At 47.7% G+C, this 12583-nt stretch overlaps 1 protein-coding gene across 3 annotated transcripts in view; it reads left to right on the top strand.

The window, feature by feature from the left end:
• The window catches only part of KIAA0586 (KIAA0586 ortholog), a 187257-nt gene extending 180724 nt beyond the window's left edge, over window positions 1-6533 (top strand). For all 3 annotated transcript variants that reach the window (XM_078596548.1, XM_078596549.1, XM_078596547.1), the window contains 4 exons: window positions 824-948; window positions 1090-1159; window positions 2580-2654; window positions 3316-6533. In XM_078596548.1, the coding sequence (XP_078452674.1) occupies window positions 824-948; window positions 1090-1159; window positions 2580-2654; window positions 3316-3464 (419 nt within the window). In that variant the 3' untranslated portion in view covers window positions 3465-6533. The remainder of the gene's footprint in view (window positions 1-823; window positions 949-1089; window positions 1160-2579; window positions 2655-3315) is intronic.
• Window positions 6534-12583: the final 6050 nt, after the last annotated feature.

Genomic DNA, 12583 nt, shown 5'->3' with positions numbered 1-12583 from the left:
ATCAATACTTGGTGCCAGCGACCAAAACGTTAGCCACGAATTTGAAATGTATAAGCAGAATTATGAAATGGAGAGTTCGCAGGGCTGTGAGAGATTGCGATGGCTTGGCGAGGCTTTCATCTGGCAGTGGATTGACCATGGGTGATGGTGACGCACAGCTGATTTGTAAAAATAGTACATATGGTCTTGCATAAATAATAACGATACATTTCTGGATGAAGGCCTTCCCATGCAACGTCAGTCTTAGGGGTTGTTTGACCATGCTTTACCATGCTAGTCAGCGCATGTTAGTTTAGATGTCACTAGCCACTGGTGGTGTTAGTCGTGATTCTTGCTGGTTTCATAGCACAGTGCACTCACCCCCGGACTTCTGCTCTCTCTGATAAAAAGTAGAAGACAATAAACTTGTTTGCACGAAACATTCCCTCGAAGTAGACATAGTCCAGTGACGAGTTTTTAATTCACACAGTTTGCTCCTCTGAAACGGAATGTAGGATCATTGCAAAGAAATTGCCCCAAAGTTTGTTTTAAGAAGGCTTCTACCGTACCCTAATATATACCACTGGTCTTTTGGGATTCATCCTGGCAAAAGATTGTTAGCAACTACAAAATTGATGGCAGGCCTGAAATCAATTAGCTGCACAGGGGATTAAATAACAACGTGTAAATATTATGGGCAGGTTGAACCACTCCATGGTCAAGCAACCCGAGCTTATTTGGACAAAACGTGCACATTCAATGAAGATGTTTATGTTACGCTGGAGATTGAGCGACGCGCTTGAATTTCTTTCTGCATTCCGGCCGCCCGTGGTACCGCCAGCAGGGGTGGGCCCCGAGGACGGCGCCGGCAGCGTGGGGCCCATGTCGCTGCGGGACCTGGGCTCTCGATCGAGCGGCACTCGACGGCCGAGGCAACGCAGCCCCGAGCGGCAGCCCCCTGTGGCGCGGGTAGGACGGGCGCATCGTCCCACCCGTCCCACCCGTCCCATCCGTCCCACCCGTCCCACCCGTCCCACCCGTCCCACCGGTGCCGTGAACGTTTGTTGACTTGGCCGCGCCTGAGCGCTGACCGCGTTTTTCGTTTGTCAGCCTCGAGAGCTGCCCAGAAGCAGAGTCATCCACGTGGGACGGCGAGAGGAGACGGCCGCCGCCACATCTGGTCAGTTCATCAGCGAGTTCTCTTTGATGACGATAGTTCATTGATTCAGGTTTCCTTTGAAAAATCCACTCGTGGTGTTAAAGGTAATTGATTTTTTATGTTTGTAAGGGATTTTTTTCTGTTGCATCATTAGCATTTAAATGTGACTTGAGCTCTGCAAATGTTATGCTGATGGTTAGATGAGAACTCGACTGTAGAATGATATAATCTATTTGGTATACAAAAATAAGGTGATTTAACAAATCTAATTGATCAATGTAACGGTCATCACGTGCCTATAACGGAACACGTGGCTACGTGATTAAACTGTCTGCATTTATTATTATTATCGTTTATTAGTCTACATGCATTGAGCAAATACGTTTTTTTTTCATGAGCCCTGATACTACCTTCACACAGGAACATATATATAGCGGGAATATATTTTTGGACAATGCCCCGTCTTCGAACAGAGAGTAATATGTAACAAGGAATTATCTCTACTGCCTGCTCTGAAGGAGGGCTATTCCCCAAGACATCAGCCTACTGTATATATTTTTAAATAAAACTATGTTAATAGAAAACTTTTGAGTTTTATATTTGTGCTTTCTTACTTTACCAATGAAGTCCATCAGTTGCCTCCCTTCTGAATTTAAGATACCATTGCACATGTTGTTGTATTGCTCACTTAACTCGTTTTAAATGAGTTCTACAGGCTAAACCATAATGTATATTTTCACATTGTGCTCACAGAGCTTGTTTTAAATGAGCTTCCGCAGTTGGTTACATCATCGATGGTAATTCATAACCTTCCACTCAAGTGAGCTCAGTTGACCGCACCCACCGTGGGTCTTCTGGGATAGTGTCCTGGGGATTTGCGAGCGTTCCCCGGCTCGCCGGCAGTGTTTGATTGACCGTGTGAGGTTCCAGACTTGCGTGGTGAGGGCAAGGCCAAGGTGCAGTTGAGATCATTCACAACTTGCAAAACACCCCGTTTGCTCCGTTTTTTGTAACAGTTTATCATCAGCTTGACCTGTGAGCTCCAAATTGCTTTCCTCCGGTGAACCATGCGGCCTAACGAAGGTTGCGAAATGCTTTACCTCACAATTAGAATAATTGCCTTAATTATCTGGATCCTAAGCTTTGTCTTGTTTTGTCTCGGGACAATCCTCTGCAGCTTGGCACAACGGGCATTTGGTCGAAGAAAAACATTCAGGAAGTGACAAATTGACCTTTTTAGCGATTGCACGTAATTAGTCGTGACACCAGCAGTACAAAGGCACGACTCTTGCGAACTTTTGTCACGGGATCTTTTTACGTCCGCGCAAAATTAGCCGATCGTTCAAAAGTAACGAGCGGGGTCAACGAGTAGCTGCGCTCGCGCTCTGGTAGCGTCCCACGGTTGTGGCGGTCACGGACGAACTGTGTTTCCGTTCCGCAGGAGCAGAGGAGTTGGCCTCGGGGGACCTTTGCCGCACCGCGGTGGAGCCCAGCCGCTACCTGCACGGCGCTGCAGGCACGGCCCCCCCCCCACCCCCACCACCGCTCTACGCTCGTAACATCTCGCTGCTCACATTAAATTTAAGCGTCCCTCTCAGGCAGAGAAACACAAGAGGTTTTAAAGGTTAACCCTTGGGTTAGCTTTGCTTAAATTGACTGTCGAGGCTTTCTGCTTGGGTTGTTTGATTGCGAAGAGGGGTGGGGGGGGGGTGGGGGGAGGATTGAAATTGCTGCCTTGATTTGCAGCTCGGCGTGAAACGGCGCACCGAGTGAGAAGCGATCGTTGCGCTTGTGATGCGCGCCTTGAAGTGCGTTTTGTGAGAATCTGTTATTTGCTACTCACACACATTACATGCATAATATATGCTGTTACATTTAGCCGATGGGAGCCAACTACTGCACAAAAAATACGAATCAATTAGAAACAATGCAAATGATACAGCAACATTGAGACAAAAAAAATCTATTGATTCTCGAATCGAACCATGAACCAGAATTGTAAAAATTCCTGGAATCACTGCATGGGGGGGGGGGGTAGACTCCTTCCATCATTACACGCTTGACCGCAGCCCTGCAAATACACCTGGCTTAAGCACAAGCAGTGCACGGCTCGAGAATGAGCCAAACCCCAACACCGCCCCTGTGCTGACAACCTGTGCCGGACGTCCGTGTGGCAGGAGACTCCCGGCAAGTGGGCGGGCGGCCGAGCGGTGACGCGCAGGTGCCCGCGTCTGCGCCGGGGATACGGCGGCGCAATGAGGCCGGGGACAGCGGCAGCGAGGACACGCTGCAGGACGTATCCGAGGGGTCCCTGCGGGGCACGTAGTGCTCCCTCGGGGCCCCTGTAGGGCACGTCGCGCTCCCTCGGGGCGACGTCGGGCCCCCCACGGCGATCCCCGAGCCTCGCAGGCAGCGCCGCTGTCGTACTACGACCACGTCGCGTTGAGCGTTTGAAAGGCGATCGAAGTGCACTTGAGGCACACTTGAAGTGCACTTGAAGTGGCAGCCAATGGTGCTTGTTGTGGACTTAAGACTAAGGGTCAGGAACCTATGGCCCGCTGACGAAATATGACCCTTGGCCACATGAGGCCTCCCACTTATAAATGGGCCACAAAGATTTTTTATCCATCGCTGCGAACATCTTAGCCACAAAAATCGGGTACTTGAGGGAAATATTTCCAACTTGGCAATGCACACTGTTTCAGATTTCAGCTCGTTCAGTCAACTTCTGTCGCTGCAGGGGCATCAGCGATAGAAGCGACTGTGGTGTGTGTTCATGTGTGGCCCCCGCCAAAGGGATTTGAAAGTCCTACTTCAGCCCTGTGTAAGGAAAAAGTCCTGCACTCCTGGTTTACATACCGTGAAACACTGCAATGTTACATAGATTGAGCTGCAAACATGTGCATTGAGATGCAAGTTAAGGAAGATCTGTACAAGAAATATTCCATCCAAAATTAAATGCACCGTGTTTCGTTGACATTCATTCATGAGGATTAAAGCATATTCGTCTTTTACAAATCACCCTCAACAAAGGGATTAAAGTAATGTTTGGCCACTTGAAGGCATTTTTTTCTACCAATGGACGTCATTTTAGACATTTATCCATCTATTTAAACAGTTTAATCAGGATAACAAAATACTATCCAGTGTCAATCGTTGTAAGGCCTCCCACACCCATGTTGGTCATGGGGCTTGCTTCACCATACTTGACTACATTGGTCAATGTGGCTCTATGAAAGCGGGCTGGGGGGGGGTGCATGGCTGGTTCAGATGTCACTACACTCATGTTCGCCATGGCTACGAATTGAACTCAGGTCGCTGGGTTTATGGTGCAGTGCGCTGACTCCTGTGCCACCCAATTCACATATCACTTTAGACATCACTGATTCCCGCCCTAAATGTTGTGTTTGTGTTGGGTTCCCTTCAGTGAAAATTTTGGCATTTGGTGCCGCATTTTTCAGGATGCAGTGTTTTTACCGGTGCACTAATGGTGACTGGCGTTAGACCACATTATTTGCTATATCACATTGGCAAACATGTAATTGCAGTTGACGTCCACACAGCATACTGTTCTTTCACACGCAGCAGCAGTCTTGATGCATTTAAGAGATTATTGCGAGACCAAAGGTTTGCGCCCTGGTTTCGTGCCATTTCTTTATTTTTTTTAAGTCTTGCATTATTGCTTGTCAATTTGAAACGTTGATCTGCCATGCGGCGACTTAGCCTAATGCTGTTTTACGAATTTTTTTTGCAAAGCTACATTGCCGATAAGCATTTAAAATTGCCACGTAATAATGAAAATTCTGTGAAATAAGGAACACGTGCCAGCCCTGCTCATGGGGGGGGGGGGGGTAGCCAACAAAAGCTTTCCCCCCTGGAGCTCCCTCCTCAGACCACCGTTCGCTGCACAGCAATATTTCAAAGGACCAGGTTGGGTATATTCGTTTGAATGCAACATTGATTAATATAAAATAACAGTTCTTTGTCAGTCAGTTTCTAGATAAAAGCCTCACCTCCCCTCTCCAGGCTGTGCTGGTCATTAGTCTTGCCTCACAATACTTCATCACTTGGTGTTGAGTGGGAATGGGTAGCTATGACCGGATCTGATATCATTTAGAACTCTTAACTCGAGTTGGAAGGCTCGTAACACTGACCACTGCGCCACGACTCCAACCCTGAATCCCACGTTAGCCATTGTTGTACGTTGCGCCAGTCATTAATGCAGTTCGTTAGCAAGGTTTACCTCTTCGCCGTCATCAACTGTATTTGGCAGCATCATTGAGAACCTCGTCGCTGTGAAATACCACGGCGGGGTCGTGGGTTATATGAACAGCTGTGGTGGATTACGGTGCGCCGCTGCCGCTTGCGGCTGCCTCTCCCATTTCTCAGGAAAGCCAACTGATTGATCAGTCACACGTGGCTGTGAGTGTTTTGAATGGAGTGTTCTGTGTGCTGTTGTTGCTCCAGGATTGGGTTTTGCCGGGAGGTTGTTTGAACACACACGGTGCCGTGTGGGAATAAGGAGGCTGTGTATAATCCCTCTTTTATAGCACTAAAAGCAAAACACATATTACTTCGTGAATTTTGTACATGTGAATGATTACTCCTGGCAATGCTGACAGGTTCTCCATACCTCAGCCTTAACACAAAACACTTCTAATAGCTTTACACAATAATATTCAAGCACTGATCCTAATTTAGGCATTGGCAGAGGTGGGTTTTGTCGATTATTGACAGTTAATCGGTCTGATCGATGGGAAATAGTTTGATTGTTTTTGGAGAAAAATGTATTTCTGCCGATGCATGAAATCACCTCTGCTATTGTTTTCTCTTAAGCCATTGCTTGTGCAAGTCAGTCTTAGCACAGGGTCCATTCTGTGCAAGGCAATCTAACACAGGGGGGGTACTTGAAGGCTATATGGTTTCACCCAGCCATGTAGCTATTGAGTGTGCAGGCGGTGCGCTTGCACCACGACCCATGGGCCGAATGAGTCTGGGCTCCAGACAAGGGGCCCCATTACATTGCTTGCTCCAGGGCTCATGCCAACCACAATACGCCACTGGCTTCACCCGCCAGCGTACAAACATTCCATTGGCTCACATTGGTTACCGAACTTCGCCTGCGACGGCTGTTTTAAAAGCAATGTCCATGATCTATGCAAGTGATGTTTCATATACAGGCTGAAGTGTAGAACCACAATGCAAGGGGTTCTACACACTGGCCACATCTTGGTCTACATTCTTTTTTGTTTCGAAGAAGAGTAATCGTTACCGTGTTTTGCTCACAACGGTTTACAGTTTGTTTGTTGCGTGTGTGTGAAAAAAAACCAATGCGTGTGCCTGTAATCAAACTTTTATTTATGTTTCAATTTTGATAAAGTTTTCACGAAACAAACGTGTTGACTGTTTTTCTTTTCTTCTACAGAGTACATGCTGAGCTTACATTTTTGCGCGTGTTGTTCAGGTGTGTCTTAAGTCCACGTTTGACTCGCAAGACAGCAGTTTCAAATTCTTTCACTTTATTTTGATCCGTGATGTCAGATATGGGATTGTGCGCGACCTCACTGGCGCCGTGCGGATCCCAACAGACGCGCTACAGCACGAGCCTTCGTCGCTTTGGGCTCAGCGTTGGTGGTCGGTGACCCGTTGTCTGTAACCGACAGGTTTACGATTGGAGGGTGAGTAATGGTTGGCGGTAATCAGTGGTGGGTAGCTATAATGTGGATGATTGGTAGTTTTGAATGATGGTGGTGGTTGGTGGATGGGTATATTTACAGATCTAAACAAAAAAAAACTATCATGAATAGTATTGGTCGCGAAAGCCTCCGTGTTAAACTGGGTGGGTGGGTAGTTAATGTTTGGTGGGTGATTGTGGTGAGTAGTTCGTTGAGGGTGGTGAGTTATTGTTGTTTGTGAGTGGTGAGTGGTCAATGGGGAATAGCAAAATGACACGAACTCTCGCCTGAAGCCCCCTCACAGCTAGCAGACTTCGAAATTAGCATTTAACTCCAGAACATATGGAAGTCATACGCAAGAAGAGAATATTGTAGACGGTTTGTGGCTGATGGTTGGTAAGTGGTGAGTGGTCGATTGTTGGTGGGTGATCGGTGAGCGCTCGTGGTTTGCGAGTGGTTCAGTAGTTGTGGATGACGGGGGGGTGGATGGTGAGTGGATGGGTGTGTGGCTGGGTGGTTGGGTTTGGGAGGGCGGTAAATTGCCCGCACTTCAAAGCTTCACCTGGGGGCCAGCCTGACGCCACGCAATCACGGCGGGCGGGGTGCGCGCCGTGATTGCGGGCGAGGGAGTGTTTTTTCCCCCCTCTTGGTTCTTTGCTGCTCGGCATTGTGCTGCACAAATACAACACGTGGCGCGCCAGGTAAGGGGCGGCGGTGGAGGCGCGCAAACCGATGCCGACCGAGACGGGGCCCTCCTGAACGCGCCTCGTTCAAAGGCGGTCTGCGGAGCTTGTGTGCGTTGCATTATCTGCGCCCGTAATCAAGAGCGCGTGAACATTTAATCCCCGCGTGCTTTGCACGGTTTTAAAACCGCTCCGACCGCCGTGGTGGCGCCGAGTTAGCCCCGCGCTTGATCGAGTGACAGCGCAAATCCATTGAGTGCCGAGCACTGGACGTGGTTTTATTTATCTGAGCCAATCAACGTGGCTTGAGTTTGGTGGCGAGACCCCGCGCTGCCAGACCGCGTGCCAGCGGGCAGGGTGAGCGCGCGATAGGCCCCCGTGTCGTGCCGACCTCTGGCGCAGAGGGGGTGGCGACCAGAGCAGCCGCAGCGCTGCTTTGGGGTTCGAGCAATTAGAGGCGCAGGATCACGGTGATTGTGGATGAATGTGGCTCACATCGGCGCCACGGCATCGGCAGCAGCAATTTACCAACATCGCAGTGTTGGGAGACTCGCGATGAAGAGGCGCGCAACCCAACTGGGACATTTCTAAGAGGGCAACATTTTGTTTCGCAATACGTTTCCCATAATTCAGTTCAGATGATACGGCCCAATATTGAATTGATTCGTAATTAATGCGTTGTCATACCTGTCGATCCATACGGTTTACGCCGTGTTCATGTACATGGAAATTGAGTTTTCAGGTCCATACGTCGTATAGCCGTTTCAATACGGGCCAATTTTAAAAATCTATTTGTGTTTCTGCCTTGTAATGGGACTTTTTATAAGGTCACGGGGTGACCAATAAGGTCTGAATTGGTGTGGAATAAGTTGACACTGATAAAGGGTTGACTGGTATGCGATGCTTTCAATATGGTAATACATTAATCGTACTTTTTATTTATTTTACGACTCTTTTACAATTACGAGCAAAGGCCTCTAGGATTACCAGCCTCTTGTTTACTACCGACAACAGGGGCTCGGGCAACCACAATAACAAGAAGAGCCATTGTTTTTCTTAAAATTCGGTAAAAGATAAATATATGTGTAAAACCCCTTTCAATGTTTCAATGCAACTGCGGTGAGCACGAGGCGGTGGTGGCGGTGGTCCTCGACGCGAAACGTCGCCTGGCAGGCGGATTCGGAGCCGCAGGTCGCCGACTTCTGATCGAGACAGAATCAGAAGAGTTCATACTCGAAGAATCCGATTAAGCTGCTATATTAGCTCTTTCGTAATACAGGTACATTTTGTTGGGGGTTAGATCGCGTAAATAGATAAATGTGTCGTTAAACCCGCCACCACCCGACATTTAATTGTTAAGGGTTTGTCACGTAAACAGAACGTTGCCATTCCGTCACCAGCACAGCACACCGGTGTGTTGGAGAGCAAATCCACAACATTTCCAAACATTATACAGTATTAACAGATTTGAAGCTTTCGTGACTGCAAGGATTCATACTCTTAGGTTTTTTCGGTAAAGTGACGTGGGTAAAAAATAAAAGAAAAATAAATAAAAATAAAATAAATAATAAAATAAATAGATATTATTCATATTAATAGCTAAAAAATAGAAATATTAATAGAAATAAAATAAATATTATTTATATTAGAATTAATATTACATATTATTTATTTATTATTATTTTCCCCGACGTGACTTTACCGAAAAAACCTAATAGTATTTATATTAGCAATTGTTGTTATAAATGTCCAGCAGGGGCGTTGTCAGAACGTCCCAACAACAAACAACACGAAGACACGGCGGCGGTGCAGAGTAAGAGGGGACACCGGTCGTTGTACGATTGACGGGTCGAGGCGAGCACGCAGCCCCACCGAGGGTCGGGCATGAACGAGGGTGAGGAGCTGTGTGCCCAGCCTGCTGTGTGCCCAGCCTGCTGTGTGCCCAGCCTGCCGGCCACGTGCAATGTTTACAACGGTGACGATGAGACATCAAAGCGAAGTTGGACAGTTTGCATTTAAGCTTCAGCCCCGTCTTGCAAACGATTAACTTTACCGCGAATCAATGATAATGTTTGTTCTAGATTTGAAGCTTTCGTGACTGCAAGGATTCATACTCTTAGGATTCTTTTCGGTAAAGTCACGTCGGTAAAAATAAATAATAAAAATAATATAAATAAACTACAGTTATTTTGCTGTGCCTTTTTTTACACCTGATGAAGGAAGCTTGTGTTGCCTCCGAAACGTCGTGATTTTTTTTATTTTTTTTCTATTATTATTATTTGTATTTTTATTTTTACCTACGTGACTTTACCGAAAAAAAACCTAGATAATGTTTGTGTTCATTTATTTGTGGAGCTCTACGAGACCTCACCAATGTCGCGTGACGTCATAACCCGCCTGCCTCCACTCCCGCGTCTGCTGACGTCATCACTCACTGTCGTCTACCCCACCCGTGTCGCGTGACGTCGACAACCCCCCCCCCCTCCCGCGTCTGGTGACGTCACCGACTCCTCACCAGCGTGACGTCGTCCCTCTGCTTCGAGCTCACCGGTGTCGCGTGACGTAATAACTCCCCTGTCTCCTCACTGCCATCTGCGTCTCGTGACGTCAAACCCCTTCTCCTCACATCACCCCAGCGTTGCGTGACGTCAGTAGTCTTCCCAAGAGCCCGGGGGTCTCTGAGGTCATCAGCCCCCCTCCCCTTCCACCGCAGCCCAATCAACCCCGCCCCTCCACCTCGACAGAATTACGTGACGTCATAACCCCCCCCCCCCAAACCGACTTGATTTTTGATGCGTTACAGACGGACAAACAAGCGTATGGTATTGTTATACAAGATAGAGATGAATGTCGTCTTTGTGTAGTTTATAAAGACTACGTGAGGCCAGGCTGACTAAATGCGATCTTTACTGCATGTGGCTTAATTTATACAGGATGTGGAGTGCTCAATGTCACGTTAGGTGATGATAGTATATGATCATTATAATCCTCGATCAATCCACTGCTGAATTGCTCGCCACGTGCTTTGATCGTGGGGCTTAGTTGATGACACTTTACCACGGTGATCAGTGCAGCTTTGTTTAATGGTGATGCCATGCAGGACGGGCTCAGATAATCACTCACCATTGATGTTTAGCCGCGAGTCGAACTTAGGTCACCGCAAAGTATCGGTATAGTGGAATACAAAGCAGCACCAATGTATTATTTCTAGATTTGAAGCTTTCGTGACTGCAAGGATTCTTACTCTTAGGTTTTTTCGGTAAAGTCACGTAGGTAAAAAAATAGAAATAATAATAGAACTATAATAGAAAAATCACGACGTTTCGGAGGCAGCACAAGTATCAAGTGATACAGTAAATCTGGCTGTGACGGTCCCACCTGATGACGGAGACGTGTCTTGCTTCCGAAACGTCGTGATTTATAATTGTATTTCTATTTATTATTATTATTATTATTATTTATTTTTACCTACGTGACTTTACCGAAAAAAACCTAAGAGTACCAATGTACTATGTTAAATCCCTCTAAATGGCGGTGGTTCCATTCGCATCAGCTCGTGTGTAAGCGCCTAAGGTACTGCAGTGACACGTGCACGTGGAACCAGTGCGCGCTTTGGTGTGAGACGTTCGGCGCGGGGCATTATCGGACCAACAATGCGGCCACTGCGACTAAACACGTGGCCATGTCTCCACCTCGTATCTCAACAATTGCCTTCAAAACAAACTCCGCAGGTGACCTTTGCGTTCAGTCTCCGCTCTGTGACCGGCGTGGTGCTGGACAACGCAACCACCCACCCCTTCGTGTGCCGTGCCGGCCTTCGTAGGTGCTGCTACTCGCTAACGGCACTTGCCCCCCCCCCCCCGTCGTCCCCCAACAGTCTGTTCAGGCTACACTGGGGATCTGTTGTTGTCTTTGTGCCCGGGTGTGTGCTCTGGAGAGAGAGGATGGTCAGATAGGCAATCGGCACACGACATCGTAGGAAGTGATGCTATCTGCGCGCCTGTAAAATATTAACCCCAGGGTTTGTGCTCTTTATTTTCCCTTTTGAAGCCGAGTTTGGCTAGCGCACGTGATGTTCCTTCAGGTGGTAACAATACGAGTTTACAATTGAATGCAAGTAAAACAAAAAAGTTTGTCTCAATGAAAGCTCAGCTGGTCTGGAGCCTGGAAAGCGTTAAGATTGCAGGGCGACCGCCACGCACACAAAACACGTAGCCTGCTTGCGGGTCTACGTCGTCAGAATAGGTCGGTGTGGCACCATACATTGGTGTACAGTACTGCACCGTTCATATTCTTGGTGGTACAATCCAGAGGTCGCCAGTTCGATTCCATCTCCTGGCGCGCCAGTTGAAACAATGGAGAGCGTTTCTTAAAATCACGTCGCCTCTGTCCACCCAGCGGTATAAGAAGGGAAATAATAAAATGAAATATTATTTTATTTCCCTTTTACGTGACGTTACCGAAAGAACCAAGAATATGAATCCCTACAGTCACGAAAGCTTTAAATCAAAACTGTACCGTTCGCCAACGTCTGTGGGCCACTCCCGGTACCCACACTGACTCGCTTGGTGAAGTATGGTCGAAAACCCCTAGGTCGCCCAGGAATATCGTCATCTTCAATGACTTCATTTCACCGGGTGAGCACCAAACTGAGGCGCGAGGCCCTTTCCGCAAGGGTGACCTGGGTCCACAAACGTGAGCAGTGCAGTTTAGACCTTCACATACCGAGCGACGAGATCCCACAAGTGGCGCAATTGTGACATCAGCGGTTGTTTGGTCCAATCAAGCGAAAGACAAATCCACGCCAAGACGCGTCGCGGCTAACCTCTAGACTCTTAGAGTCACTCGTGGTACAATTCTTAGAACAATTACGGTACCAATGGCATTCTTTCGAACACAGGAGGCGCACATTAGATCAAGTGAGGTCGGCGTACGAACACCCCGTGAAAAGTACAAGTGTGGGCACAAATACCAACACGGCAAGTTATGATTTCTAGAATTACAATCCAGAGGTCGCCGGTTCGATTCCATCTCCTGGCGTGCTAGTTGAAACAATGGAGAGCGTTTCTTAAGATCACGTCGCTTTT

This window comes from Lampetra planeri, chromosome 7 (genome assembly GCF_965212315.1).
Source record: "Lampetra planeri chromosome 7, kcLamPlan1.2.h2, whole genome shotgun sequence".
Lineage (NCBI taxonomy): Eukaryota > Metazoa > Chordata > Hyperoartia > Petromyzontiformes > Petromyzontidae > Lampetra > Lampetra planeri.
The sequence above is the reverse complement of the archived record's forward strand: the minus strand, read 5'-3'. Positions and strand labels throughout refer to the sequence as shown.